Genomic DNA, 24,200 nt, shown 5'->3' on the forward strand with positions numbered 1-24,200 from the left:
AACTGAGGTCTGCAGATATTTCTAAGCTTCCTATATTCAATATCACTATTCCATCAGCTCATTAATTATAATCACATTTCCTCCTTACATATTCCTCATTCACATTTTCACAAGATTCATTCACAAGAGTTGATGCTACATCTAGGTGTTGGCCTGCCTGACAAACCTGGAATTCCTTGTTTGTAAGGTATTAAGTAAATGGAAATAACAGACTGTGAAAATATGCTCCTTGTAAGATGAAGAAACATTATTATGTTAATGATGTATAGCTTGTGGAGTTCCAGCTACATACTCCATGCAAAGCGTGGAAACATTTCCACAGCACCCAGAAGTGCTGAGCTTTATTGTGCATCAGCATTTCTTAAAAGGGCCCATAAGAGCTCTAACATTCTAGGTATCATCTCAGTCGTTGTTGGATAAAGAGAATCCATAAGCCCCTCATTGTTTGCAGTTTGACCAGGTGCTTGGCACATAAAACCCCTACATTCATCTGCCAAAAACTGCTGGCTCGCACACAAGACTGCAAACATCTCCCCTTGCTCACTGCTCTGAAAATATTTTTTTCAAGAAACTGCTCTCTATGTGGAAACACAAACAGTTTATGTTCAGATATCTGTTTCAAAAAAAAGGGAGAAATTAAATAAACGTTTATCTAAGCGGTGGATAATGGTTTTTTAACAATGAAACATTATCTTCATCCGTTTATCTGTCTTTTGTCATCATCTGTTACTCACTTCCAGTTAATGAAATGCATATCATCACACATAAATCAAACTAATCATACATGCCATATTCTGTAATGTTCACGTACAAAAAAATACAAGACAGCCCCAGTGCAATATAGTTTTTTTTTTCTCTCTATTGTAATGAATATGAACCTGGGGTTAACCTGTTCCTACAAAGACCAGAAATCAATTAATATTTAATTTGTCTGCAAATTAAATATTGAGAAAACAGGAGGGCTTTTCATAATGTCTCTGCAAGTTTTTTTATTAGATTAATTTGAGTGGTTTTCATCAAAGGTAACGTTACACCAATGCTGCCACATCCCCTTTCCTTCCCAGTTTTGGCTGCACTTTACTTTCAAAATGATTGATTCATGAATGGATGACTGCACAGGCCTGGTGTGCAACTCAGTGTTTCTGCCATGCTGCTAACACAATCTGGTTTTAAACATCTTAGAAGGTTTTCTGGTATAATATTTTACATACACCATATGATAAGAATAGATTAGGTTCATGAATTCAAACACAGACGGTATTAAACTGTACGAGGAACAAAACCACCATTATTAAGTTACATCAGATGTGATCGCGTCTTTTCTTAACACAAAAGCTTCTTGTCGAACAAACTCCCTAACAAGTTCATCATTCGCCGTTACTAGACTTATTAAATACAAAACACACTTGGAGTAATTTAACATCATTAAATTCTCAATTACAAGCTGTCACTTAATAATGGTCAGTGAGCAATTGCACTGTTTTTTTGTTTTTTTTAAAATGAATAGGATCCACTAAACATGCATGACACTAATTACTCCACACAAACTCTTGAGTCAAGCAACACATAAACATAAGCGACATTCATGGCATGCATATCCACGCTGCCTCACACTCACTCAGCAAGCTTCCAATGTCTGATGGTTTTGATGTACTTCAGTCACTTTGATATTTCACCTGTTTAGACAACCTGTTCTGGTTTCATCATGTAAATGTCTAAAATCTTCCCAAATAACCTCAAGTGTCACATCCAGGATCTCAGACACAGCTAGAGCTTTCAATTTGAATTCTAGCCTACAAGCATGTACAAAGAATATTAGAGCGTTCTAATTATTAGTTCGAGGGCGATCTATGCCGACCTTGTGCCATCATGACAGTTGTAAGTATAATTCAGAGTTTTTGAATCACACACAAAAGACAGACGATGCCATCTGATTTGTTACTAAACAATTAAATTAAAAGCCAGCAATGAAGCTTGTTAAGCTTCAACATGTTCAGCATATCCAGCTGGCAGACCATCGTTACACAAAATCAGACTTGCTGGCAACATCCTCTCCAAAAGATTTGAAATGATTGTCGTCTCCTGATTTAAATTCTCATATTTAAACTATCATGAAATATTGGAAATGTAAAATATAAAACATCATTAGCAGATAGTAGTTATATCAGTGATTGAATCTTATATTCTTCATATGGGTTAAAAATTAAATGTAATTTCACTTTTTCCATTAAATACAGAGTGGTATAAATCATTTTATGGAATAGATGGTTGAACCTGGGCTGTCGTTAAGGGTCAAATAATATCCAAATGTATGACACAGGTTGAAACCACCCAGTGCTCTGCAAATCAGCTGGGCACAAAATACCCTTCTGTTCCCACTGTCACCTCCTGGTACCTTCACGCTTTGTGGATATATCTGGGAGGGAGGGGGAGGCAGGGGAGAGCCAGAAACCACGGGCTGAGGCCGAGGAGCCTGGATAAATTAGCCAAACCACTTAGGTGATTTCAACTAAAATTAGCAGTGCTGCCTGTGGGCTCCATCAATTCTGAACTTGCTCAAACTCTGACAAGCATGGGGGAACTTTTTCCCCCTGGCCCCGCTATCTAGGAGCCCCCTTTGTCTGGCTCTCTCTCTTTCCTCCTTACACCCTCTGCTTTCCCTGTACATTTTTACTATAGAGAGCCCCAATTAGGACTCTCAGCCACTTTACATGACCACTACTGCACATCCCGACATTCCAATATATTATTTTTCTTTGTTTCTTACCTCAATCATATCAGAGGCAAGAAAAGTGTTTCAATTTGTGGGACATTTCCCAAGGTTTGCTCTACAATCTATTAACTGACAGCGCCATGGGGTTGATAAAAATATGAAATTGAACATTATTTAATTTTTAAAGCACAAATAAATGGTATTAGTGATTTAAAACTGTGCTGTGGTTAATTTTCAAAGTTCATGTTCAGAATTCAGCCACATAGTCAGAGGTGCTCGTAGTATCCGTTGACACACAATGCGGTAGCTGAGAAACCACATGATCTGAATAGGGTGATACACAATGAACTGAAATTTCAAAGGGCTCCTTTTGCAAAGTTGTAATACAAATATTAGCGACAGTTAAACAGAGGTTTCTCTTTTTTTTTTTACATGCAGGACACAATGCACGTATCTCGTTTAATACTGCAGAACACTGTACATAAAATCAGAGAATAACGTAGCAATCATTTATTGGATTAAGCATTTTGTCCTGCAGGATGAATAGACAATTTCCTTTATAATCTGATGACATATGTGCAACATTTATCTACACCTGGCTCCTCCTGGCACCAGGTTTTCTCTCATGGCAAAATTACCAGTCTACCTTATGTGACAGGTGGCCACCCTGAGATGAAAAAAACACATTTTGTATTTGGTCAGTGTCACTTGTCTCTCTGGAAAAGGTGATTCCGAACCATTGCAATATCACATGTTGTATGCTAAACAGAGGTTAATGGGGAAGAAATATAAGATTACACCTTTAAAAAGAAAGAGTGAATCCTAAATGTTTTTCATGGACAATAAGAGTGAAAAAGAAAAAAAAAAACACTATTTAAGCCGCACACAAACAGCATCCACGCAGCCTGAAAACATCACAAAAACCACATGTTTGGTTTGGGGAACATTTCTGTGTCCACATATGTTCATGAAATCAACCACATAAATTTTAAGGTGATTTTTATTAGCGTAATTAATTGCTCACAGCAGTACAAGCTGCGGGGTGAACAACGCTTTTCATTGCTAATCAGACAGGAACTTATCAGCAGCCAGGCGGCATGCGTGCTGAAACAGAGCACAGAGGCATGAAAACCTAAACACATGTGTACAGTACGCGCACCACATTCACGCAGCAATAAAAACAGAACGACAACATTTAAAAGTATACTGCCATGGCTCACTGAGACATTCAATCAGACATGTAAACATGCATAAAATAGTGATGGATCATATTTGCTGCTCGAGTGACTGCCCGTGCCCACAGAGCCTGGGCAGACGAGGACAAAGAGATTTTATAGAAGAAGAAATGCACGGCTCCAACCAGCCAAGCAGACTAAATTGACCTATTCCTTAATCGCTTTTAATGAAGGCAACGTGATCCCTGAGTGCTGCCGGGACCCTGAGCGCTGACACTGCCGCAAAACTGGCTGCCACATAAACAAAACAGAGCAACTGATTTTTAATTCTAAATTGTGAATTCCAAATCATCTCTCCCTGAGATTACCTTTCCCCCAGCAGACTCTCTCTCTAATTTGTTCAATTAATGGGAATAGTGTTCCAATTAAAATGTCATATCCAAATGAATTTAATTTGAGATGAAACTGCTTGTGACAACTGGTTGGTGAGAGATCTGTGACAATGGAAATGAATAGAGCAGTTATATTAACCCTCAAGACTGTGTTCAGAAATAAACGAAATAGAATTACTGTCGTTTACGGTCATTAGTTGGACCATTTCATTATAGAAATACACCTTCTTATGAGAGCTGCATATTTGGATCTGACTGGCTCTTGTCTCCATTCATCCTGACCTGTTGGATGACACTCTGTTTTGTAAGCTCCTACAAAGAGGCAGCTCAGAGATACCACTGAGACAAAGAGGTCAGATCAAATTAAACTATTTGATCACACCGCTGTACGACACCACAGCCGGCTGCTTTTTTTTTTTCCCCCCCTTGCCATTATGCAACTGCTAACATCTGTTACTTATTCAGACATTATGTGCAGCCTAATAAAGCTGCAACATTATATGTTGGATTCCCAACAGGAGCTTAAATTTACATCAACACAAAGCTGAATACGATAGACTAGCGCAGACCATTTGAGCGTTTAATGACCAAATCAAATATCACAAGGATAAAGGTTCCCACATGCAAATTGGATGACTTTTTCAATCTCCCAGGTGAAATAACTTATTTGCTCACATGTTAAAATGAATTCATTTTGCTTCAACCTCCATTTTCTACTGGGCCAGCACCGGTAAAAATGTATGCAGACAAATGTTCTCATCTCTTTTGGGAATGTCTGGCGGAGGACATTTCTCTGGGAATATGCGAACATTCTTTATTCGGCATAACAGCTCCTGCAAACCTATTGTTTTGAGTTGACAAGGTGCTCCACAGAAGCACGTCAGCTCTTATATCAAATTCGCCATTTCTGACCTTCACCCTAGTTTCAAGTGGGAGAGGGGAAAAAAAAAAGAGTGCATGTGAAACAGAGTGGGAGAGAGAGAGAGAGAGAGAGCGAAGACAGGAGAAGTTACAGAGAGGAGACTTCCAAGGACGACTCCAACTTCCTAATGGAGTCTCCAGAAACTGGAGACTGGTGCGCCAGTGAGAGGGCAACAGTTTCCTCTGGGGTGAAAAGACAGGACAGTGGTCAAGGGTACAAGTTAAGCAGTCGGAAAACCTGCAGCTTCACTGATCCATCAATTGTAAAAGTGAAGCACTAAGACAACACATCCATCTATCATCTATAGCAAGGCTTCTCAAAGTTTGTATCCGGACAAAACAGCAAGTCAACCCGGACCCATTCTTTTCTCTTTTCTTTTCTCACTTATCCGTCCAAGAGACCGATGCCATCCGTGATCTATTAACTACTCATTCTCCCCCCTCCTGTAGAGTCTACTGACAATCACACATGCCAAGCAGAGAGAGAACGAGACAGAGGAAGAGAGGGAGAGAGAGAGAGAGAGACAGACTTAAGTCTTCTTCACACGCGGTTCACCTGCTGTTGTTGAAAAGAGAATTGTGGAATGGTGAAAAAAAACGTAAAGTTGTGTTTTTTTGGGTGACTTTGACAGAGAAAGTCAACAGTGCTGACACTATATCTGTCTGTCCCTGTATGATACAACCAGAGTGAAACAGAAAGAGGCAGGGTGGGGCAAGCCGCTGTGTGTGCAGGGAGGTGTGTGTAAGTGTCAGAGGCGTAGGCGCGTGCGCGGATGTTCAAATCCTAACACTGAACACCCGAATATCAATCCGACAGAAGAAAATCCAAATAGTGGTATATTCAGGGTTCAGTCCTAATTTCACAGCGATCCTTTCGCCAGATGAACGCGCTTTTAATGCAGCTTTTTTTCCTCCTATTGAAATAGTTGTCATGGCAACGTAAACCACTGGAGAATGTGTGTTGTTGCTGTCGAGTTCACGCATTAGCGTACTGGAGAATCAGCTTCAAGATCGTAGATACAGAATGTGTCTCGTCAGTACATGACATTACTAAAACTAGTGTAAATGTTATTTTTTGTAAATTCAAGTGATTCATTTTTTTTATTTTTTTATTGTTCTGTGAGCGGATGCGCATTTTTGAGTAATATGTTTGAGAACCCCTGATCTATAGTGTAGATATCTTCATAAAAAAAATACTGGCCTAGTCCTCTCTTCTTACAGTATCTATGCTCTTGTCTTCTGACTTGGTTTGTGTATATTTCTGAACTATAGAGGACTAACAGCCTGTGAAAAGTATACAAACTGTCAAGGGGCCCAATTTCAAACACAGCTGCTTAATACAGACCTCCCAGTTTTAAAGTTGTTTTAAGAATACATCTCAAGACTGCTGCTGGAGTTCTTCTTCTGCAGCCGAACAGTAAAAATACCCTTTCTTAAATAAAACATGAATGAGGGGGATTTAATTCTTTCTGCTTCCTTTTGCTTTATGGCAAGTTGCTACATTAGCCGATACAGAATCAGGTGTTAAAAAATCTTGTTGACGCTAATGTAACGCAGCCTTATCCTCAAACATATTTTAATATCCATTGCAGGTTTCGTTTGTTCACTTTACACATAACTACAGCCACACAATTCTTTATCAGAGGATACAAACAAGTAAAATGACAAATCTCTTCTGCCTTTTGTTATTTCTGACAAAGTGCTGAAATTGTAACACTTTGTCCATATGCCTCCAGACATCATCAAAAGACTATTTTTACTTTTTTATTGGTAAATCATCAACTTTTATTTGAAAGTAAAACAAATGACAGACGTTTCAGCCCCTTGGCGCACCATCATGCGGGCAGGACAGCAAAGCCAGGCAGCCTGACGAATGCCCAGCCAAGGCAAGCTGGAGGGAAGTAAAAGACACTCCTCAAACGGGCTCGTCAGCTTTCAAAGAAGCAGCCATTAGTGAGTGCTCATCAAGCGGTAGCGGGGGCCCGTCCATTCCCCTGGTGAAGCGGAGGAGACGGCAGGCCACAATGCTTCTACGGGAGGAGGGAGGCGGAGGACTACAGAGATGAGCCCTGGACCCAGTGGTGTTTCCGAGCAGAGTCAAGCCGCACGTCCCAGGCACACTCAATTCCCAGCCCAACTGTCACTGCTGGCACTCAATTCAGCCCCTTCAAGCACATAATCTGTGCTCGTATGGCTGTTAAACACCACACACTCCGGTCCTACACTCATCCCATGCCATGGTATTGTTGTGTCTGCCTTCTTTCTTTCTATTATTGAGCCATTAAAGGATTTGGACAGAGAACCATTTCTCAGCATATGCTATCTTGATCAGCGACAAGGACAATAGATTCCTTGCACATTTAGAAACTGATCCTTTTTTTGGTACCATACATAAAATGTCACTCGATGTATATCTGTAGTCTGCTTTTAGAGCATGCTGTACCAGCCACAATCATTTGCTCATTGCGCTTCATGCAATGAGGACCTGTGTGCAGCAGCGCTATCACCGGGAACAGGTGAGAGAGCTGACTGAGATTCTCGCAAGTTGGAGAGAGAATCATTGCATTAATCTCAGTGAGCACAGTGGGGTCTGAGGTGGCACGGTGCCATGCCGGAGATTCCCACTTACGGCCATCTCTCCCGATGACAGAGCGATAATGTCACATGGGTCCAGGTGAGCGAAAAATGGCAGCCTGCTTGATGCTCAGTCGGCTGCTTTAATTGGCTAAAACAAAGTAATTTGAGAGCAGTATGGGGGGCACGAGGGGGTAAATGATGGGACAGAAGGTCATTGCTTCTCTTTTACTCTGCTGTGTGCCATCCACCAACACTCCCAGCATGTGCTACAGTTAATATTGAGATCTATTATACACTAGCCTTTCACCATCTGCTTCACACACTGAGAACCTGTGCTGCACACCTTGTTTTTGAATTTAAAAAAAAAAGAAAATTTGTTTTTGCTGCACTGTATGTCTGTTTGAGGATGCAGCAGCATACTTTGATTTGTGGGGATCATAAGACAGTCAGATGTTACTGATGGTTGGTAAAAAAAAAAAAAAAAATCAAAACAAATGATGTAACAGCATCAAAAGAGCTTTTAATGTGCAAAGAGCAGAGTATTTCTAAAATTGCCCTCAGTATCCATATGCCACAGTCAGAGCAGGAAACAACCAGCATGATGGTATTATGAAGACTATTTTTTTTTATATTCTACACTTCTACTAAATGCGTTGACTGATTATTTTGTCTATAAATACCAGAAAATGGTGGTGGTGGGGGAGACCCTTCTAATTTTCCCAGAGGCTAAGGTGATGTCTTCAAACTGCTCAATTTTCATTGATACAAAGGACAAAAACAGCAACTCCTTATATTTTGAAAAGGTGAAACTAGAATTTGTTTTTGCATTTTGCTTGATAAACGACTTTATTTTACAAATTTATTGATGATCACATTGTTGCAGATTTTTTTTCTGTTGTTTGACAAATCTATTAAACACAAAGAAAACCTAAGCTTATTCAAAATATGAATCAGGGTTACATACAATACAAATCATAAAATATCAGTCGATATTAAATACTGATGCAGTATATTATTGCAACTATCGTACATCACACTCCTTTGAATTTTTAAAGCATTATTTTTTATTACAATAAATTCCCCAGTGGTATTTTATCAAGACTTCCAAAACCGAACAAGTAATAAAGTGACAGAAACAACAGGTCATAACAAAAGGTGCGGCACTGAAGACATTTTTCCGATATATAAAACCACGTGTGTAGACAGCATTTCATTAACACTTGCACTCTATTTGTGCATGTGTGCATTCAGTCGTACGTGTGTCTGCTCAAGTGTGTGTGTGTGTGTGTGTGTGTTTGAGTGCGTTCAGATACATGATGCACCTGTGTTAAACAAATGACCCCCATGCCTGTGTGGGTTTCTCCCAGGTGTGGCTGATGCATGGATCATGTGGTGCAGAGTGCTCGGGGCCACATTGGCTCAATCGTCCTGGGATCAACTCTGAATGTGGCCCTGAATTTGCATTGAGTGAAGGAACGGTTCACCTCCTCAGCACAGCCTTCGACGCATCTGAGGTACAGGGGAGGAGTGTGCTAGACCAACCCCCTGCAGGCAGAATCAGGTGTTATCTGTCTGACTGGGGACACCACCATCAATCTCTCCTGTCCACTTTCCTTTGCCCAGAATCAAATCAGCACAAGGTAATACATCTGCGCTGACGACGTGCAGACAAGATAAGCAATCGAGTATGCCAAAATTTTGCCATGTTTGCCTGATGTGTGAGAGGAGTAGTGATAATGTATTTATCATTAGATGCAACTGGTTTAGCCTTTCCACTATCAAAATAAACTGTGATAAAATGATACACTGCTGTTCTGACACTTAATTCTTCAACTAATTCCTCAGGTTTAACTTTCAAATTAGGGATCCATTGTTAACTAGAGCACAAGCAGCAACGGCGGTGCAAGGTTCTTATGAGTCAAATAAGAATCCTCATTTTTTCAACTTTTTGTTACTTTGAGATCTTATTGCAGGCTCCGACAATGAACGCAGCTAAAATTGACCCGACTAAAATATTGGGTCACATTAAAAAAATAAAACCCAACACTTTGTATTCAGTTCAGTTTGTACTGAACCTCTTACCATTCTCCCATCCTTCATCGCACATTACCTAAGCTGCTCTTCAATGTTCACTTTTATGCCCCATCTTATTTTCTATTTATAGGATCACACTTTTCATATCAAGAGAAAACATTTCCTCCTACTGCTGCACTGACAATACACAGATGTAATGCACCTTCCAAAGGCCAATGACTTAAAGAGCATAAATACTCAATGTGTCAAGTTTTCTATACTGCACTGGCCTGGAAGATGGAACAAATTGACAATTGTGTGCTTTCACTTCCCTGGCTCATTCAAAATTCAACAGTTATGCTTTTAAACTGATTCAGACAGACAAAATAACATCACTCGAGTTCAGCTCTTTTCGCTGGTTACCTGTTGTACGTGAAGAATTGATCTGAAGAGTTCACCGATTATTTTTACAAGCATAGTGAGGTCTGGCCCCGAGCTATACTACAGACCTTAAAGCCCCCTGTGAGCTAGCCTGCAGCCTCAGATTCTCCTCATGGCTGTTGCAAATGTTTCTGTACTTCAGACTACAGATGACCAAGCCATTCCTTTAAACTGAGGAATGATTTTATACAGGCAAATTTCACACCATCTGTTAAATCACTTGACTTGAAACATTTTAATCTCCCCTTGTTTTAGAAGTTGTGTTTTGTCTGAATGTTACCCTACACAATAAAAGCTCCAAAGTCAAAATAACAAGTGCACTTTCTTGTAATTAATCTGTAAAACAAGACTTTATTATGCCTTGAGCCACTAGGCGGCAGGGAGTAAAAAAAAGTATCACCGCAGCGAAAATCTAAAAGTCGACCAAAAGATGCCGGAGAGAGCAGGAGGGGACTAGGGAGGTAAAAAACCTCTGTTGACACCTGGTCTGTATGATAATCTGATCTGTGTATGATGGCTCAGAGTTTGAAAGGCACTTTGTCCAATTAGAAGTGTGCAGCAAATTTCCACCTGCCCCTGACAGAGATGAAGTAGCTCTTTCAGAAGACGCTGTGGCACTGAGCCAGCAAAGAGAGCCCAAACACTGCAAGTGGAGCAAGCAGAAATTAATGAGCATCACAAGCCACACTTGTTTAACACAAGATGACATCGAATGAATATTCCCTCAGTTAAACTGTTTCGTACTATATTTCAATTACTCAAACAAGTGTACAACCCCAACAAAGGCTGAATAAAAATAGTTTAGAAAGAGAGGGGAAGTCGATGTGTCAACAGTAATTCAACATGGGCATATTTCTACATTTTCAAAGACTTTCATGTGTGTTGGATTTGAGCTTTTATTTACCTGGAACTTTTCTGAAGTACTAAACTGAACCTAGTGATAACTTTTTAGTCATTCATGGCAAAGCAAAGAGTTAGAAAGTGAAGAATACCTCGAGTTTGGTGCATTAACATAACTTGAAAGCAACAGGGATCATTCTGTGCAAGTTCATAGCTCAGTGTATAAGGAACGTCTTCATGACACGCCGCTATCAACATCAACCAAAGGCCTTTATCTTCCTATTTCTGTATGTCTATTTCTGTCTGTCACATAAAAATAGGCTTTTAACAACCCAGCGTGGCGTTAATTATTGCCTCTTAAGTACTGCATTAGTAAAATAAAGCTGCAAATATTGATTGATCAGATGATATTTGTCAGTGAGTGAGCGCAGGATTCGTCTATCATACATAGTGAAGAGTGACTTTGTCTTTCAATCACTGTCAGAAAGCAGCACAGCAGCAGCATTGCTGCATTGATTGAGCCCCATCGTGCCACACTCTGTCTTAGTACGCCTCCTAAAGCAATCAATCCACAGACACGCAAGAACCAAATATTCATTAGTGACTTATTCATATTCAAAAGCTGCCTTTTGAAAGTAACAAAAGAGCAGAATTGTCTTTGACAGGCACATTACAATGATTCTATGACATACTGTGTGAGGCATGAACAATTGTGATCATCTTCTATTATTTTATGAGCAAAGAGTTGTGTTCATTATTGTTGTCTGCCACATGAGAAAAATCTGTATTAACAACTAGATTATCCAACAAAGATTATAGTGTTGAGCTTCATCAGAATCAAAATGTTACACCATGAAGCTTCTTTGATTCCACAAATATTCAATCCAGAATTCTGCACTCCAGATTTGTTTGTAATGACACAAAGATCTGTAAAAAAAAATGTAAAAAAATATCCGTGTTTGGACAGCACTCAGATGAGCATGAGATGTTTCAATAAGAAGAAGCTAATAGTTTCACACAGAGTGATTCAACATGATTAATACTTATGGGTATTGTTTAACTACTCCAGCCCATTGGCCCTCTGTAACTGGCAAAAAAAAGAGAGAGAGAGAGAGAGAGATGGGCTGCGATGTTAATAATTAGTTGGTTCTGCGCTCAAAAAAATTCTGTCCAACCTCACCAGATTTTAATCAAAGGCTGAAAATAGTAGCTGATTGTAATCGGCACTCAGAAGTCACCAGGGGTGTTTGAAGAGCCCGTCAAGCCTGAGAGTGGAGCTAATTCGATTAAGTGGCGGCTGTACCTGGAGGGGACGGATCTGTATCTCTCCCTTTTTTATTTATGAGATTAAGTCGCGCTTGTTATTCCAATATAAATAATCAAGCCAACAGAAATGACACTGATTTTCAAGTTGTTTCATCTCCCTTGTCTCCAAAAGTTTTTTGTTTATTTCAGGTGACAAATAAACTTTGCCGAGTAATATTGATACTGAGCAGTACTGATGTAACGAAAATTGCAGCGGAGGATGTGATGTGCATGCTGTGCCTTCCTCAGTAGTATTACCTTAACCCTCTGTATGATAGCACCAAAGGAAAATCAAAGTATAGGCACTAGAAAAAAAAACTGCTACTGCAACTATATTATTCGTCCCATTTGTAAAAAAATTGAAGATGGATTTGTGAAAATGAGAAACAAAAAATGTGCATGTGGTGAAATAATGATGCAGAGACTTACAAGAAAAGTTAAAACGCACGTTCTCCAACAACAGTTTTGAAAACTGTTGTTGGACATTGTTAAGTCACGTTCATATGACTCTAACCAAAAGGAGAAATCCTATGGATTCTTCTGCCTTGCTTCTCTTCATCTATGCTAGACGATTATAATATGCAGCTCGTATTTCCATTTTCATCTTTCATCTTTCATGTCGTAGTCCACCACTCAAAAGTCCTTAAAACAGAGCTACCGTGAGGGCCATTTTGCCCACAGAAAGGAAGATAAATAACAGTTAAGAGGCTCTTGAGGTGTGCCGCTTGAATAACACACTTTAGATTTTACAACCTTACCTCTTCCTGTTTTAAAGCGCGCACATGCACATAATGTCTGGGAGAGAACCTCCGTTGCCGGGAGATCATCCTGATATTCCTCTCAAGTGTTCAACACATGTCAGTGCTCTGCAGCCTGCATGAAGCGGTAAAACCTCTGTGGTAAAAAAAAATATATATATATTTTTTTTTTTTTCTCTCTCTCTGAGTGTGCAGACACTTTTGGTTTCACATGATTTGACACACATGACATGAAGCTGCATGAATGTATATACATGTCCAGCATGAGTTTGTTCAAAAGCGTTTTGAGAGATACTGCTGGTCAAAGTTCCTGACTGAGCGCTGGGATTTTCAGTGCGAGGGGCTTACCTACCTGCTCGGGAGCTTTGCACCCTCCACACTGGTGGGGATGTGAAAGGCTTGGCCCTAGATGTGACATAAGAATTCCTCTGAGTGATCCTTTAGACCCCTCTCACTACCTCTTTCCCTCTAGGCCTCTTCTAAGGGGCCCAGTTCATATCAGAGAGGCACAGAGCAGCACGGAGCCAAGCAGCACCAGTACTTAGGTCACAGTGTACCCACATTAAATTTAGACGCCTTTAACACCCTCCAATAATGCATCTGGAGTATTTCCGGTCATTACTATTCAGACTTTTCTATCTAAGATACAAACTTCTGTAAATGGGCCATAGATCTGAGCTATCATTCACCACTGGAGATTTCACATCAAATCTGGTATCTGTCACTAGTTGAAACTTTCTCGCCAGCCCCAGTTAAGCCACTGGTGATTTAAACTCCAAAATAAATTGTCCCACCAGAATAAAACTTTCAGATTTGGTCTAGGGTAAGTTTGACATTTCTAAACTTTTTTTAATTAATATAGGGACCTATTAGGGATTGCACCACGTTCCCTGCAACATATACTCGATAAATCTAAAGGATGGCTTACAAGTTGGAAAAAAAAGTGCAGCTCCATCATGTTGTTCTGCATCCTGAGCTGTGTAATGAACTGTTTGGTTATATGCCAGCACCAGTTAACAACTTGTACAACCATCGCACCTTAATTCAAATTCCTGTACTGATTGAAAGCACATGGACTCAAATAACTTCAACCGTAACAAAGTTTTCTGCTTCATATCAAGTGCCGCAGAATATAGATGATGAAAACGTGTAAGCAGTTAATATGAATGCATTTAGATTTCAGCATGGTTAACTTTGAAGCTATCGGCCTAAATGTTTAGACTTACAGAGAGACGTGTGGGTCAAGTCATGCAATGGTATGTCTGCTAACAGCTAGCAACGTCCTGTCAGTGTAAATTTTCACTGGCTGGTGAGGACCATCAGTGTGTCTACAAAGCAGTTTCCTACAATAAAATCCACAGGAGTCCTTTCATTGCAGCTTCCCTCATACCAAATACAGAAAAACCTTCCCCTCTACCCTCTACATCACAGGTTGTTGCACGGTTCTTCGTAAACCCTTCGTGTCAATAATACAGCAGATTAAAATGCTCCAATTAGAATTAAAAAGAAAATCTCAAAACTCTGCACGGATACACCAGACTAAAAAAAAGTGGTGAACCGCCTGACCAGAAAGATGTCATAGTTGCCTCTCAGCCTTCCACTGTTGCTAGCAGAGCTCTCTTTCACTTCCACATGTCTCCTATTTAAAAAAGCACCAAAACTTCTTATTTAATAGGTCTCATAAATTGCTTTTGTGGGTTGAGGCTCAATTTAAATATCTGAACATGAGTTTCTATGAAAATTTGAGCCATATATTAAAAAGACAAAGTTTCTGATTTGTGATTACTTGAGTACTAATGCCATTTAGCTTTATTGCAAAGATGAACTTACAGATTGTATATGATGGACAATTTAGTTGCAAAGCTCCAAAATCAAAGATCACATTTTTATTTCACTTTTATATAGTTACAATGCATCAGCCGAACAAACTTTTAAAACTTTACAGGATAAGAACTGGTTTATGATATAAGAATATCCCAAAATACAAAAACATATTTTTGGCATACGACGATGGATAGCAAAACAATCCACAGAGAGAAACGAGCTAAGAAAAAGAGACAGGGGGATTTTTCATTTCATGGGACCTAAAAAGTACAGAGTAATTCACCGAGCTTTACAAATAAGTAGAACAATTTGAGCCAAAAGAAACTTTTCATTATTTTGTTACTTGTTTAAAACTGACGGCAAGCAAGAAGCGGCCCGACATCTGATACGACAAAATCTCAATCCGTGCTCATTTACCTACTAATCCTGATGTTATGTTGACATTCAGAAATACATCCTCGTAGATAAGCATGCTGCCACTTAATTTGACCTTTGAAGCTCATAACAAAAAGGTAGTCGTGCCAAAGTCTAAGCTGAGAGCAGATGTCACCGTTTATGCAACAGCTCGGTGTGTACCATCAAAGAAGCACTCTTTATCTTTTTCACTTAGACTGGCTGATGTTTTATACTGTTCGTCTGAGAACTGAATAGATCAAATACTTAGTTTTGACTTCAGCGAGGCTGATTTTTAACATTTAACAATGTTAACTGCCTGACAGGCACCAATAAAAGAGTTCAGGATATTATCACCTCACCCACACACACAAGAATTGAAAATGCAGGAGGACTGGAACTCGATATTATGTTACAGGCAGCCAGCCAGAAAAAAAAGAGACACCTAATGGACTTCCTCTCCCGGATCTGTCCGAGCTGAAGGCTCAGCTATAAGCCTATACCTGTATCTTCATGCTCTCCAGCGGGCAGAGAGCCCTAATTCATTGAATTTGAGAATGCCACAGCCTCAATAATGTTGCTGTCCACTCGAGTGGCGTGCAAGCCCCGTGCCAACTCCCTGCTTTCTGAGATTTTGTGTAAAACCTTTTTTTAAAAGCCTCTGCGTCCCTGCACCTCATCCGTCTTGTGTCGACAACAACTAAATAAATGCTGCCACTCTAGCCGAGAGCTCTCATTTCGCTGCCCAAAAATAAAACTGCTGGATGAAAGTCTGGTTACGTGTTCATTAAGAGAAGCCTGAATATTTTTATGCGGTGTCTTTTTTAGTTTGAATCAGCTACTACAATTGTGGTGCGTTTTAAAGCCGCACTTTTTTTTTTTATCTTAAGAGAATGATAAAACTTGTGACGAGACGATAACAGGTTGAAAGCTGTGTATTTTAGTATGAAACCATCAAAGGATATGACACTGTAGCAAAGCTATTAAGCAGGACACACTCTTATGTGCTCCACTGTAGGAAACTTTCTCAAGGTTAAAAAGCAACATAAGCAGACAAGCATAGTGGCCACTGTCATTTAACAAAGTTTACCACTACAGTACACAGCACATACTGCACACACACACTTTCAACACTCCAAACAAACTCATGTTAACAGAGGATCCAGGACACCAGGGCACCTATCAGACATGCGGCTTCAAAGCTTCCCTGAGGTTTCAAGCCTCTGCAGAGACCCTGACCTTACGTAACCAAGCCATTAATATTGATTGTTTCCAAATTTGCGAATGGATGGATCTTGCAATATGAAAATACCACCCTTTCTTCTTTTCCAGTAATGATATCCACAGCCCTCCAAGGCCTGTTCTCTGACCCACTCAAGTCTTACAGCAGAGCTTCTGCTGAAGTAAGCCCTTTCTACTTAAAAAGGTATTAGCACTCAGGGTTAAAACAGTAAACGCTCTGCATGCAGGATAAGAAATGTGCATCCTCAAGAAAGTCTAATACAGCTGCTGTAAAGAGGGAAACTGCACTTGAGCAAGTGTCTGCAGCCTTTCAAATGTTGGTTTCTGCGGCTGGCCTGAAAAGCCAGAGTCTGAGCGGAGAACTGTAATCCTAAAAAAAAAAAAAAAAAACATCTGACGAGTCTGTAAAACAACTGTGTGTGTGTGTTTTTTTTTTTAATCGTTTCATTTTTTTGAGTAATCCGACACTAAACTGAGCCAACGCAATAAAATACAGCTACTTCTTAATGGAACACTTGTAGATTATATCAACTCTTAATTAAATAAAGCAATTAAGCCATCATTTCTTTTTGAAAGCAAACTATTCTTCCGATCTCCTGCAGGGTGAATGTACTGAATATTTCTAACATTATTTTACATTTAGAAATAATCTTCCCTGTGAGCCCGGGTTACGTGTCTTTGAAAACTAATATATGCAGGACTGTTGCAGTGTTAAAACACCTTATTAAAAAAAAAGGCAATTTCAGACACATGTTGACTTGTAAGAAGTTTTTCAAAAAGTTCTCGAAACTTTTCAGCAAGCTCTCTAACAAACACTGTTATTCTTTTCGAAAGGGTCAAAATGAAGTTTGTGTGCAGGGAAACTCCTTTAAAGCTGCAGAGATTGTCCCACTGAACATGTGTTTCTTTTTTCTTTTTTTCCTTCTGTGTGTTTTTTTTTTCACCCATTCAGCATTACATAACAGACCGAAGGCGTTCTTTTTCCTGTCTTTCTCTTTCCCAGACGCACTTTAATCCTGTGCATAAAAGGGTGGGGTGAATATGGGTCAGCAGGTTAGGAGTGTCTCAAAGTCAGACTTGCGAAAAAAAGAAATCAATCCACGAAGCTTCCCAACTACCTGTCTTTGCCCCGCTATTACATAAGTGCTCCGGCTGAGCCAACCCACAAAGTCACACAGTTTCCCCCTTCAGTGGTGTATAAATTCTCGCTGAAGTGCAGTGAGTTTTGTGATTTTTTTTATTTATTTATTGTAATTAAACGCACCGTAGTGATCTAGGGGAGTGGGTGAGCTCTTGTATGAAGTGAAAAAGATCTGCCATGATGATTTCTGCTCTCAGTTGCGCGCCTCTGTTTATGGCTAAACCTGTTACATAACCAGCTTACATTCCACATTCACCATATCACACTCTAAATATACCCCTTGCGCACAGGAAGAGTGCGCACACACACACACGCGCAAAAAGCACCGTTGCGATGAATTAATTGTCACGTTTGCCTCGCTGTCATGTTTACACCAACTCTGCTTGACAAGAATGAGCCAGAGAAATCACTATTTCTTTTGAACTTGGTTTGAGCCCTGTTAGCCTGTTCTGGAGACAGCCGAGAGGGGGTGTGGTTAAATACTGTCTGTACTGTACAACATGGACGGGACGTGGTGGATAAATCATGTAAAATGAACTAGTCCTCAGCAGCAATGCAGTCAGACTTTTTTTATTTGTTTGTTTGTTAATAAAGGCCTGTTTTTTTTAGTTTGATTGTCTGATCATGTGGAGGTTTTGGTCGTTTAAATAATAAAAAAAAAAGGCGTGCAAAGCGCCTTCATGCCTTGCAACAGTGTTTGAGAGCTGGCACTAAACAAATTCCAGCTGCCGGGGCGTCTTTTTGCACACAGGAACAGCCTAAAAAATCTGTGAGCTGGAGATGTTAGAAGAAGAAAAGAAAGAAAAAAATCCACCCAGACGGCGCTGTGTGCTGTATCAGGAATAGTGGAGGACACGTCCCTACAAAAAATAAGGAGAATGAGGACTGATCGATACAAACTAGCCCACAGTCTTCCAAAAGTTGCACTTTTGACACTCTTGACAATATCGCGTTTTGTGCGCACAGGTTGGCCTGTTTTGACACCGAGAGACGCTTGTGTTGGTCAATTTGAAGTTGCTGGGTAATTGATTTATCTTGCAGTGAGAGTAAATGTGACATCTGTGACCGTATCACCCCCCTATGATTTGAGCTGTCAGTGAAGCCTGAGCACCAGCAACACACACCGAGGCGCTAATTACAACCGAACGGGCAAGAAAATAAATAAATAAAAGACGCGGTGGTGCTAAATAAGAAAAGCCGTCTCTGCGGTTGGTTGAATTTAGACAGTGTGCAGTTATTTATGGGGAGGCGATTTTAATTCATTTTGAAGTTTGATTTTTTTTTTAATGCCTCGATCGGTGTTTATTCCTCACATAATCAAAAAGCGAAACACATTCTACTTACCTCTGTTAGTGCTTGAACAGGTCTGCCTTCGAACCGGGGCTGGATGGTCCGCTTTCCGGAGCGTCTCCAGGTTTACCGGGGTTTCCCTGACCGGGGTAGCCGGCTCCGAGGCGCTGTTGCCCGGGTCGCTCGCTGGATCTGGAGGGGACTCCATGTTGAATTTCAGGTTTACTGTTTGACTACCGCTAGTACTTAAAACTAATTCTATGCGATCTGTGAGCTCCGACACTACGTCTTGCTATCTAATTTAGACTAGAAGTAAGAAATGAGAAATGCGAGTGTGTCTGGAGGTGGGTGTGTAGGTTTGATTGTCCACTAGCAGCGCTAGTGAGAGCTCCAGTCATGCACACTGGAAAGGGAGAGGTTGTCAATAGCCGAAGAATAGATGTAGGCCTGAAAGTAATCCATGCTGATCGACCCTGCGCAGTTTTTACATGCAAATTGCAATATTTTATAACTCTAACCTTGCTCAGCACTTTTCAATACCCATGTTTTATCATGAATTACATGTTGGGCAAATTATATAATAATACATATAGGCTGTTATTGTATTTCAAACTGAAAAATCCATCCAAAAACACATGCATGTGCCTCATCTCACGATATAAGCCACGTAAAAGGCTATTAAACTGAAAAACATGAGTATATTTTGCATGAGATCTGCAGCCCGTGTGCTTTAATCACAATCACCTCACCATCTAAATATGGCCACAATCATCCACATCATGACTATGTGTTGACAATACACACAACAGCATATCTCTGTTTGCAAGTTCACAGGAGTCATTTCCTCACTGTGGATGTCACTCCCTGTCTGCAGCATGATCAGTCTGTATGATACTCTCCAACATTAAATAACCTTCATGTGTAAGAATTTAAACAAAGATTATTTTCATCAGCATCATCATCATCATCATCTTCACCGTCCTGTGGGAGGAGCGGGCTGCGTTACTGTGCAGCCTTGCTCCAGCTGATGAAAGGACTTCTCCCCTTTACTCGCAGACTAACCTGCGTGTCTCCGCTCTGCCTGATAAAAGTTAATGATTGACAGCAGTTTTGGAGAGAATACGCTTTAAGACACGGTGCCGTGTAAAAAAAAAAAAGGCTGGGATCAAACGTCACTCTGGCAACCGGCATCCGTGCACTGCTTGTTGCGCAGCATTTCCAAACACCATGCGTTCTGCATGTGTTCATCGGCCAAGCTGCGTGCAGGAACCCCGCCTCTTCAAAAGCGGTGCACGTGGACTTTGACATGGCCCTGCCCAGTTTAGTGATAGAAGAAAAAAAAAAATCACTGTGCCAAAAAGTAATGAACTTATAAGGTGATCAAATTCTACAGGGAAGGCTTGATCTCTTTAAACATGTAAAATATGTGAACATATGTAAAAAAAAAAATAAAAAAAAATAAAATGTGGGTGACTTTACAGGGACTTTTCCAAATGTGATTGTCTTAGTGAGAATTATTATCACTCATATCACAGTGAGAGTTTCCCCTTTATCATGTCTGCCTTTACACATAAGCAAATTTAACCTCATTTAATGCACAAAGTATGAAATATTTCATTGTAGAGCCTGACCGATATATTGGTAGACAGATTTTATTGATTATATCGGCCTGTCACAGGTATATGGGTGTATATGTTATCCAATGTGCAAAACTTTTATCCAGGACATAATGCAAAAATAGATGCTTGGGGTCATGTTGATCTATTAATTTTGTTCTATTTGTATTACTTTTATTTATAGTTGTTATGTTATTAAATTCACAGTGTTTACTGTTTCAGTGCACTCATGTCAGTTTGGACAATAAAGTATAGTATTCTTCCTCCATTACAAGTGTTTGCAAGTGTTATTGCAAAAACAGTATGTTTATTTTCATCTACTAATTCCCATTAATATATCAGGATCTGAATTTTCAACCCCCTAATTGCTCAAGATATCTAGTATCAGTTAGGCTCTATTAACTTTATATTCTATATACGCAGTGTTTGCACCAAATGTGATCAAGAATACAATTTAATTCCATGTTACTTTCTTTGTTAAATAAAGGATCACTAATGTGAATAGCACAACAATGCCAAATGACCAAAACAACGTGCATAAACATCACTCTATGTGACTGTATTCATATTTAACAGCCATAGTACATGACAACCACAACATACAGTAATGTACTTTCAACAGAGTCCTGTTGATGTATTCTATTTTTTTTTTTAAACTGTGATGCCCTTTTGTCCTGTCCTTTATTTGAATTCACTGTCTTCACTGTTTAGTGTCAGATTTACTGTTTAGTTGAGAAAATTATCAGTAACTTCACCTAGCACCTTTTGTACTTCGTGTTGATCTTACTTTTATTTGTTTGTCTTTAGACTGAATACACAGTTCATTCGTCTATTGATGTAATTTACATGAAGGTAAATGGTGTCAAGAATAGCACTAAAACACATGCAGTGGTTTACAGTGGTAATCTTAGATTTACTGAGCATGTGCAGGTGCAGATAATTCAAAAAACATGAAGGCAATAAAATAGGTATTTTATCCATGTAAAAATACAAAATGCACAAAATTGTTATAAAAGAAGACAGGCAATATTTTAAGTTTGGACTCGTCCCAGGGAGGTACTTTGTCAAAAATTATGTGTTTCCATGTTTCCAGTGCAGCGCTCCTTGCATGTAACTGACCAACAAGAGCATGATATAACTTTTGGAGCTGTGCTGTGCTGAAGGACTTTTTGACAGAAAGCCAAAAGGAATTTCTCACTGCCAAGCGAGGAGGCCAAGTTCCATTCCTTCTGCTCAGCTTCAGCTCCTCCAAATTTCCCTGACCTCCTGACCCACTGCAATTTGACCGCGTGAACCCTACACTACCATTTCCACGCCTGTTGCATGTTCACCATCCAAGCTGAGAAACCTGAACTTAAGAGGCATATAAGGACACATCTGAAAAACACAAAACAGCACACGTGTGTTTGCTTCTACGTGTACACCTGTACTTAAAGCGGAAAAGTACATTATACACAGGTAAATCTAAATACTCCTTATGCGTGTGTGTGTGTGAATTTCCTAAGATAAGAATGATTTAAAAAAAATAAGATAAGAATTCATTTTCTAGAAATGCAAAAACAAAAGCAGCATAGACACAGACTCAGATCAACACACTGTGCTGTGTTTAAACCAAAAGGATGCAAGGACACGTTTGATGCTGCCTGTTTAATTTTTGAGTTAAAATGAATTATGCTGCTGTCACATTGTTGAGCAGGGGAAGGATGTGGTGGATGTGAAGCAAGTAGAGTAAGCATGCCTGCCTGTGTTTAAAAATGATTGATTAAGCTGACATCAGCTCAGGGGTGCAACACCGCTCTATTTTTCTCCCTCATTATGTAAGGCTATATTTCAAATCAGGAGTGCACTGGAGGAAGACACCAGAGACACCAGACAGGACACCCTTCAAATAAAAAAGTTTATCAGACAACAGCCAAGGAGACTGATGAGTTTCCCCTCTAATCTTGTCTTGGGAGTGGCGATAGAAAAGAGAGAAGAAAAAAATGTGTTTGTCAGACTGCCGGGTGATCTTTAAACAAAGCACACACAAAAATAAGTCTGAGGCAAGCCTAGTATTCTCAGTGTTTGTACAGGTAAATTTGGGAAAATATTTGCTTAAATCTAAACTCACAGTCAGGAGTACATACGGCTAAATGTAGAATATGAGTTCATGAGAATTTATTTTCTTTAGAAAAGATAAGTTCAGCTGTGTTTACGAAGGAATTAATTCAAAATGAGTGCATGTTGCACCAAATTTAAAGCAGATCTCTGAAATGTACTGGATGAAAGTTACTCGTCTCCCCTTACTGCATTAAATATCTATTTAAAAAATGTGAATTCTCAGAATTACACTTTTCCTTTGCAACGCGGACATGGTGACATATCTTTGTTGCCTTACAAATCGGACATCAGAACCCGAGCCCAGCAAACACGCAGTTCTCTGCCTGCTCACGCAGTGCAGAGTGCCAGAGTGTAATGAAAGAGACATATTAATGGCCTTTCACTTATTCATGTGTCGGAAATGAAGAGGCACAGTCACATTTTGAAACGGTTGACAGAATAAAGAGCCAACATTGGGGAAATGATTGTATTTATGATTTCTCTCTGACAGATGAAGGTATCAAGAGAGAGACAGAGTGACATGTTTCTGACAGTTCAAAGAGTTAAATGATGTGATGTATGGCAACATACTTGAACACGGGGGCACCCGCTCTTATATGTGTTCACTTTAAGAATCGACGCCTCAGGAGTGCAGACCTGGGAGGCAGCTGAAAAGTCATTGCTGTTATTTCAGTAAGCATGCATGAGTACTGCTTATTGGACATATAATTCATTAGAATATAAACATTTAACTGCAGGATAGATACGTACCAGATGAGTTTTCACTTTTACAATCTGGGTAAATACAGATAAATCTACAGTGTTGCTTCACTCTCAATGTTTAGTTTCTTCCCTCAAAGACAATGCTACCAATAGCACCACCTAGCAGCAGCTTGACCACAGTAAATCACTGTGTCCATACTCAGGCCTCAGATTGAAAAAAATTGTCAACGTGTGTGTATAAAGAGGAATTCCTTTGCATGCTAAATCATTTGTGTATAAATGTAATTCACTACTTAAATCTGCCATTTCTACTGATTCTTTCAAAGGCCATATCAACAAATATGTAGGAAACAGGAGTGTTAATGGTGCCTCGTCTGTTCTGCCTATCTCACATCAAAAGCTGATGACAACTGACATGCATTTCATGCAGTTAAATCGTTTCTGTATTATCTGCAGCCGGAGGATTAAATAATGGTATTTCTTCTGTAGCAGCCTTAGTCTTACTGCATGTTGTAGCCCTATGACAGTTGTCACACTGCATTCGTTCATGCCCAACACTTACAGAGCAATGCATTCAAACATACAGTTTAAAAATTGGTGGATTGTGCACATTAATCCAAAACGTCAAACTGTGAAAAACAAGATCCTAGAAGACAGAAGAAACAAAGATTGGCGGGTTAGAGTGAACTCCTTTCTGTCAGAGCCAGAATTGACTCATGGCGTGTGCGTAGAGTTCATATGACTGGGGACCGGAATG

General features: G+C 39.8%; 1 protein-coding gene across 1 annotated transcript in view; it reads right to left on the reverse strand.

Annotated features, from left to right (window-relative positions):
- Positions 1-20,040, reverse strand: part of roraa (RAR-related orphan receptor A, paralog a) — a 177,728-nt gene extending 157,688 nt beyond the window's left edge. Inside the window, exon 1 of the mRNA XM_019272285.2 lies at positions 19,080-20,040. Within this exon, the coding sequence (XP_019127830.1) occupies positions 19,080-19,233 (154 nt within the window). The 5' untranslated portion in view covers positions 19,234-20,040. The remainder of the gene's footprint in view (positions 1-19,079) is intronic.
- Positions 20,041-24,200: the final 4,160 nt, after the last annotated feature.

This window comes from Larimichthys crocea, chromosome XXI (genome assembly GCF_000972845.2).
Source record: "Larimichthys crocea isolate SSNF chromosome XXI, L_crocea_2.0, whole genome shotgun sequence".
Classification (NCBI taxonomy): Eukaryota; Metazoa; Chordata; class Actinopteri; family Sciaenidae; genus Larimichthys; species Larimichthys crocea.